At 32.9% G+C, this 9,019-nt stretch overlaps 1 protein-coding gene across 1 annotated transcript; it reads right to left on the bottom strand.

Moving 5' to 3' along the window:
• Positions 1–2,673: 2,673 nt before the first annotated feature.
• LOC112520934 (receptor-like protein EIX1) lies at positions 2,674–5,499 on the bottom strand. The gene has a single exon (XM_025129558.1). It carries the CDS (start codon positions 5,497–5,499, stop codon positions 2,674–2,676), a length of 2,826 nt encoding a protein of 941 aa, XP_024985326.1.
• Between the last annotated feature and the right edge of the window lie 3,520 nt (positions 5,500–9,019).

Below are 9,019 nucleotides of genomic sequence, written 5' to 3'. Positions count from 1 at the left end.
ATATAATTTTCATGTAAATATAATAACTAATTATTCTGTTAGAACTCAATAATTATCCTAATTATATTTTAGATTTTTTATATTTTAAAATGAGATGTTTATTCTCTATTTGATTATGTTTATCCGTAGTTAGTTACATGAATTCAAACATAGAGCTTCAATAAGTTGTACTTATGCATGATTCATTTGTAATCTTGAATTTTAAATAATATACATCAATATATAGTACTTAATGCATAATAAATGGTTTTTAAAAGTTTTTGTCAAATGTTTTATAATATATATATATATATATATATAGGGTTGGGTTCACGTGATACCAAAGTTTTTCGTAAGACCCATAAGACCAATTTATGTTAATTGATCAACTTTATAAGCTAATGATCTATGAAAAACCTGAATGAAAATGCAAATCACAAAGAACAAGGTTCTTGTTTTGGTATGTTGGAGTGTGAACCAAAAGATGTTTTATGTAGACAGTCAGTTGGATCAAGGCTGTTGTAATTCCAAATCATGAATATATAATGGTGAACACTTGTTATGGGTCCATGGGAGTTCATAATATGTTGTCCTGTCATAGGCCATATATGGTGTAGCTTTTCCCCTTCCTAGGTTCTACCTAACTGACTCAGACTCAACCTGCATCTTAAATATCAAGTTAAGATTGATACCTTGGTCTCTCAACATTTAACAAAGTTAATCTGCTAGTCAATATTTTTGTTGTACTGCTTTGTATATATTGGGGTCACTGATTTCTGATTTTTGTATATGATTTGTTCTTGTCAGGCAGATTCCAATTCATTAGACAGATTAAATTCCATTCCTACCAACCAAACACTTGGTCAAACGCCCCTCTGTGCGCAAATAACCAACCAATCGATTAATTATGGCGGCGACACCCTCCGCCGGAGTAGATGCACTCTACTGCTTGAAACTGACGGAGCCACCAATGTACCTAACTCCATCGTCGGAACTTGCTATTGCCGCTCGTATTGCTTCAGAGCACTTATTCGCTTCAGTCAAACCCTACACTCCTAAATCACCATTCGACCGCCTCTTTGTAGACGAGAAGTTCGACGCCGAGCAGATTTGGTAGCAAATTGACCTTCAATCTYAGYYGTTGATATYCGCCATTCGCCATCAAGTAAACAAGTTTGAGAAGGATCCGCAAGAGCTTAAAGATATTTTTAAGAGTGGTGAGTCTGATCAAGAGCAGAAGAGGGAGTTTGTTTTAGAGGGGGAGAAAGAAGAAGAAGAAGACGACGAAGAGGATGATGAACTTGATGACGAAAACAACGAAGAAGAGGACGAGGATGAGGATGAGATCGAAGAAGATGAAAGCGGAGACGGAGAGAGAAAACGTAAAAAGAGAGGCGGAGTTGGTGTTGAAGATAAGCTTTTAAATATACAGGAGATGAAGGAGTCCATGGAAGATGATGAATCTAGAGAATACGGAGTTAACAAAAAGAAACAAGTGGTGAAGAAAATGGCAAGAAAGTTTGGGGAAGACGATGAAGTAGAAGATGATGATGAAGACGATGACGATGAGGTGAACACATTTCTAAGAAGAATGATGGGCTTTAGAAATAATCTACTTTTCAACTTAAATTTCTAAACTTGTTAATCTAATTCTTTTTACTTGAGTTGGGGTTAGTTCATTAGAGCATTTTAAATCTTTGTGTAGCAGCACATGATGCTTGATTTGAATTGGAACCATTTAATTTCAATTTCTATTTGAAGTTCGCAAATATAGCCTTAGTTTATGACAACTATTATATGATTTAGTTGCTTTGTCTGGCTGGTTTTCCTCTAAAGAATTTTCTGTCTAATTATTCCCCTTGGTTATTGTAGCTTGGAGTTCTTGAACTTGCAGGGGAAGAAGACATGTCAGATGTTGAAGATGCTGGGTGATACTTTCATTACTCATTTTTGAATTGTGACTAGATTATGTGATCTGAGTAAGATATACGGATGCATGTGTGTGCGTAAGCATTGCACGGAGGGAACCATTTGTTTTAGTTGCTCAATTTTGGGTGTTGTATAATGAACAAGATTTTGCCTTTGAAGTTCTGAAGGATGGGATTGCAGAAAAACGAACAATATTTCATCATCCTATGCACTCCAATTGATTTGAGTATTCCCAGTTATGCCTGGCTTCATATGCTAATAGTTGTTATCTCTGTAATGGTATTTCATTTTGCAATGGTTTCTGCTTGTTATTTGCCATCTGTTTTGAGGCTCTATAGTTTTTAATGTTGACGCAAAATTTGAATCTTGAAATACGTTTCTGTTTCTTATTGAATGTCTGAACTATAACATCACTTATTTGCATCAAATATCTGGTTTTTAACAACTCATGATGTTTTAATCCAAGTATCCATAAATGTTTGTCCTTTGTTACCATTTTCTTCCCAACCAAACCCGATCCCTACCAAATTCAACTCATGTTTTTACCATCCCTGGGTTTGCTTCAATCTAGGAGCTAGTTGGGCATGCAATAGAAACCTTAAAGGGTGTCCTTACACAACAAAGAAATGGCCACCCATGGTGTTGGTGGCAATTTTATTCATCATTGGGACTCAAAACCCCTACCAAATACAAGTAATCTATATTTGGCACCAAAACAAAAACAACGATAATCAAGAAGTTAAAAAGAAGGAAATATAGATCACACTATGTATATGCAAACCTGCGCAATTTTTGAATGAACACCACCCCCTTTACGTAAACCCAATCTTTCAAGCTATCAACAAAGTGAAAAAAAACACGTCTCCCGTGAAGGTTGAGAAGCAAAGCACCACATGCTATCCAAAATCCAGTAGCAAATCCGGTGCACCCACCAATGTAAAACCATCTTTGAAGTTCATCTATGTCTTCTTCACCACTCTTATGTTCACCAACAATAGGTGGTACTTCATCTCCAGGACAACTTTTTTCAAGGGGAGGTCCACATAGTCCTGCATTTCCGGTGTACCTTGAAGGTTCAAAGGACTGGAGTTGAGTGCTAGATGGAATTCTCCCTGACAACTTATTATATGACACGTCTAGGTAACTTAACAAAGTCATGTTAGACATACTTGATGGCATCCCTCCTGAAAATTTATTTCTAGATAGATCCAAAGTTAAAAGTTCGTTCATGACACCAATTTTTCGTGGAATCTCTCCAAGTAGAGCGTTCTTTGACAAATTCAGTGCAACCAGTTCATGAAGATCGACCAATTCATTTGGGATTTGTCCCGTTAAGTTGTTGCTTGAAAAATCAATGCTCGTCAATAATCCTAGATTATTGGTGAATTCCTGTTCCTTTCCTTGCCACTCGATCATCGCTTTGTCAACATAAATACCCACGAAACTCATGTTTTCCCCATACCTATGAATGTTATATTGCAAGAACCTTCCATCAACCATGGCACTCAAGTTATTCACGCATGATGGAATGGTTCCGTTGAGGTTGTTGATTGACAAGTCTAGGATTTGAAGGTACATGAGATGACATAGTTGTAAAGGAATGGGTCCAAACAAGTTATTTGATCTTAGGATAAGACCATACAACCCTVTTAAGTTTTCCCCAATCCAAACAGGCACATTACCAAAAATCTTGTTGGCCCCCAAATTCAAAAAACTTAACTTGGTGCAATTCTTCAAAGCCATAGGAAATTCCCCTGAAAAGTTGTTGTTGTATAAATCCAATACCTCGAGTTCAATCAAATATCCTATAGAAGCAGGAAGCCTTCCAGAAAGATTGTTGTGTCCTAGATTAAGAACTCTTAGTGTTTTGAAATGCCACAAACAGTCAGGAAGTTGCCCGGTTAGAGAGTTGTGGGAGAGGTCAAGAAAAACCAAAAACTCGTCAACAATTTGGCATATAAAGGAGATTCCACCATTGAATTTGTTTTTGGAAAGATTCAACCATGTCAAAGTGGAAGGAACATTCGATATTGTCCCACATAAGTTATTGGAACTCAAATCTATCATTGCCATGGGGCCAAAATTTGATGATAAATCTGATATTTTCCCGTTGAAGTTGTTGGAAGAGAGATTCATATATGTCAATTGTGAAGGCCATGTCTTCCAAAACTCGACCGGAATTGTACCCGAAATTTTGTAATTGGAGATATCAAGCTGGGTAAGATTTTTGTGTGTTTGAATCCATTTGGGGAAGAGAGGCCCTATATTGCAAGCACTCAAATAAATATAATCTACATAATAAAGGTTTGAGATATGAGCTTTGGAAGGAATCACTACAAGTGAGTTGTTTGAAAGATCTATATACGAAACCTTTGACTTTCCAATGTTTGGAGTGATAACAAGAGAATTGGAAGAGACATCTAGACCTTGAAGATTGGGTAGTTCCCACACCTTTTCACTCATAGTCCCATTTAAGTGATTATGAGATAGGTACAAATATTCTAGGGATGAAAACTCTTGGATTTGGTCGGACAGTGACCCAATAAATTCGCTATATCTAGCATTTAAATATCTCAATGTAACCGATGTGCATCCAGACAAGTTGTTTAGAAAATCTGTAAAATTGACAACTGCAGAGTTTGTATAGAAGTATAAAGATGTCAAACTACAGAGATTTCCAAGAGATTTGGGTATCCCATCTAACATATTCCCAGAGAGATCCAGAGAGAGAAGTCTATTGCTTGTTAATAGGAACAACCAACGATACATGGATGAGTTAAGATTGTTATCACTGAGATCCAGAAACTGAATAGATGAAGAAGAAGAGTTGACAAATGAAGAATATGGATGCATGACCTCTGAGAGCTCACATCTCGATAAACTTAAATATGACAGCTTTCTGAGACTTAGAATGACATCTACCCAGTGATTTGCTTTGGCTAGGGAAATTTGTCTCATTTCAAGGTGTTGCAAATGAGAAAGATTAGACAACCAATCCAGGGTTTGAATCGATAATCTTTCATTGTTTCCAAGTGAAAGCTCTTGCAAGTTTGTGAGGTTTCCAAGTTCTGGAAGAATGGTTCCCTCTAAAGAATTGTAACTAAGGTAAATGTACCTTAATTGGGTCAAAGAACCAATGGACCTGGGAATGGTTCCATGTAAATTATTTAAGGAAAGGTCAAGATACCTTAACTGAGTCATGGAACCAATGAAGTTTGGAATGCTTCCATTGAAAGAATTGCGGGAAAGGTCAAGGTGATTCAAGTAGGTTAAGTTAAGCAATGACGGGCTAATCTCACCTTCAAGATGATAGAACTGCAGGTCAAGCTCTGTTACATGACCTGTATGGTTGTTGCAGGTGATTCCAAACCATTTACAACAATCATCATCTTCTGCAGGTCTCCATGTAGAGAGTTGTCCAAAGCGATCTTGAAGGGAAGCTTTGAAATGAAGGAGAGCTTGTTTCTCCTTGTGGAAGCATGACTTGTTGATGCCACCATAATTACCATATGTTGCTGCTGGTGTTGCCAATTGGTTGCCAATAGAAGAACAAGTGGCAAGAATTGTAGTGTTTGGGCATAACAAGAGCATAATAATGATAATAATCACGTGAAACCAAATCATAGCTTAATCTATGAAAATAGATGTATATGTATTTGGTGATTTGATTTGTTTATGAAGTGGTTGTTTTGATGCATCCATGAAGCAATGAAGGTTTATTTATAGAATTGTTTCAAGTGAAGGTTTCTATGCTACTTGAGTTACAAGTAGTAGATTTCCAAGATTGGTACATATATGTCTTGGTCAATTTGTATTATTATTATTATTATTATTATTATCCGAACCCAAATAAGTGAATTGTAATTATTTTTTGGGTTAGGGGTGTATAAAAAACCGTCAATTAAGAGGGTTGAAATTAAGTTAGCATAGATCAACCCAACCCAGCCCGCCACTAGTATATATAACTTCAATAAAAAAAATTATACATGTATATAATATACTAGTATATTATATATAGATATTAATATTTTTTATTTTATCCATATTAATAATGTGTAAAATTTTATATAATGTTTGGTGAGTTTATGTTTATATTTCTTTTTAGCTAAATGTATAAGTTATCAAAATAAATTCACTACTAAAGAATGATAGCAAAAAATCTAGTAGTGGAAAATTCTTGAAATCATTTTTGCAGCAATAATAAATGGACATGTCGGAGAATACGAATGATGTTGATATATATTTACTTGAAGAATCTATCAATTCAAATACTCCCTCGTTGATGTTGTACTTTGGTGGAACAAAAATGTTATTAGATATAACATTTCACTACAATAATATGTTTATAGGATGTCTAAAATGTCTAAGCATTCTAATTAGATACTTTTTAGGACGAAACAAGAAAGTGTCACATCTAAAAGTGTTGCAATATGTTTTCATGAAGTTTTTGGGTGTCTAGACAAATTTTAAAACACTTTTAAAATAAAGTGTTATATTTATTATTTTGTACGACACTATTTAAAAAAGTGTCATATAAAAAGATGAATTTACATAAGTCTTCTAAAAATTGTTATCCTAAATGAAACCTATCCACATTCACCATTATTAAGTGATGAATAAGCTACAAATATTCAGGTATTACTTGTTAGGCTAATCATGAATCTCTGCTTGCCATTGATGAGTCCTCCATTTATTGATTTTTAACCCATGACATTAACATCTCGAATATAAAGTTTCAGATTTCTTTTACCTTCACAACATTTTGCTGTGAAGATTCAAGTGTAAAAATATTATCTTAGGAGTGTCATGAAAACAAGCTGGTCTCACGTGAATCCTACTCTATATACATATGTACACATTACATGCAAACATTTTGAAAATTTTATTTAACCTTAAAGTTTATCTATTTTGGAAAGGAGTAGGCCAAATGTACTCCTACCTATCAATCTCTTTTTTACTTACCAAAATCTAACGTAAATGGATTGGCAAATTAACACTATTACTTACTTACCAGGTAAGATTTTAGTCCACCGAAACCGCATCGTATGTCACAATTTAGTCGGTAAGAGTCGTCGTCATCACTTATCAGATAAGACTCTTGGTCCTTGCCTCGCTCTTATCAGGTAAGATTTTTAGTCCTTACCATATTCATCTCGTAAGGTAATGTGACGTGGTACGTACTTCCTTGGGTAAACGTTTAGTAAAGAGCTCCTAACACCATTACACGTAAATCATGAATATAATCATGTTTTTCATTGATTTATTTTTTATATGTAAAATCTGAAGTTTATGGACCAATCAAATCCAACTCTAACGCATGCTAAACTAATGTAGCCATATGTCGAATTTTCATAAGAACTTGGCAAAAGAAATATGAGACAAAGTTGAAGAATAGAATAAATGGTCCATAATTTGGATTTAATGGATGTTTTCTTTTCTATATTGTCGATAGCTTTTGGTTCTCAAATGACGTGATTATAAATCTAGAAAACAAACTAATGGACCCGAATAAAGCAATCATCGATGATAACACATAGAAGTGACAAACTATAAAAGACATACAGCTTTGAATTGGACCAAAAACTTCTATATGACATTAAAAATCTTTAACGTTACAAATACGATTAATAATATAGATATAAAAACAACAACTCGTAATTTTATGTTAAACTTCATGTTCTTACTTGAATTATCAAATTGTGAAAGTATTTGAACCATTTTAAATGGTCTAAAGACTCCTAACTCCTAAATCTTCACAGTTTTTATTGAATGAATATTTTTTTTTCTTCTTTCCGTATTGTGATATTTTTGGGTCCAATTATCTATACTATCTTATAAAGCAAATTTAACAAAAGTCTTAAAATACTAAATGATCAAGATTCCTTTTATAACCGATTTTTTTAAATTATAATTTTAAATTTACACTTTATACTCTTATAATTAGTTAATTAATTTACTTTACGTTTTTTACTTTTAAATGTTTCATTTTAAACCTTTATTGAATTAATATACATAATTGTATATCAATTAAAACATGTTTAAAAAATATAATCTTATTTTAACAAGTTACACCATTACAATCGTCTCTTTAATACCTTCGAAATGAGTCCAATATTGAATAGTTTTTTACTTAATTATATTATTATATATTATATATACTGTGAAAAATATTTTTAATATTTACGATTTATACTTTTATAGTTATATATATATACAATATATTTTGGGGTTAGACTGTCCAAATTGTACTATATAATATGTTTTGAATTAATATGTTCTTGGGTTTTTTTGAAATATATATATATATATATATATATATATATATATTCATGTATTAATTCAACCTTAATCTGAGTTTCTGAACAAAAAAAAGAGTAAACAGTTGAAATTTTATTCTAAAACTCATCTTTTTTGGTCTTTTCATGGCTTATGATCTGTTAAATTTGTAGTTTTCTTTATTGGTTTTGAGTGTTTATCTTAAAACTCAAGTTTCTTGGTTCTTTGCTCTTGGTGTAAATCGAACACATTTGTGGAGTCGTTTAAATATATTGGATTTTAAACTGTCATACATTTTTTTCATCGATAGTCTGTAATTGGAACCATAACTCTTATTTATTCAAATTGTATTAATATGTAAAAACTAAGTGTAACCTATATCATCGTTAAATCTTATCTTATAAAACCAGTGGAACTTTAAAATCGTTAAAATTCATGGCTCTCACCGCATTGCACAAATACACAACTAATATAATATAAATCCAGAAAACAAACAAACCAACTAAAGCAACCACTCATGAGAATATACTAGGGAATTTGAGTTTCTATGCTCAATATTATCTCAAATATCAAGACTATACTAGAAGTGTACTCGCGCAATGCAGCGAGATACATCGTGATTTTAATATTTCATTTTATTTTTTATCTCAGTCGATGTTATAATATGGCATTATGTGATTTTGAAAAAACGATGATGTTTTTATTTTTGAATAAAATATATGTTTGACGATATCATAAAAATTTGATAAAAATATATCGATATTAATATCAAATTAACTATTTGAAATTCCTCATTTTTTGTGTAATTTTTTTATCCAATTTTTTTATAATTTAA

This window comes from Cynara cardunculus, assembly GCF_001531365.2.
Source record: "Cynara cardunculus var. scolymus isolate 2C chromosome LG 11, CcrdV1, whole genome shotgun sequence".
NCBI classification, from domain to species: domain Eukaryota; kingdom Viridiplantae; phylum Streptophyta; class Magnoliopsida; order Asterales; family Asteraceae; genus Cynara; species Cynara cardunculus.
The sequence above is the reverse complement of the archived record's forward strand: the minus strand, read 5'-3'. Positions and strand labels throughout refer to the sequence as shown.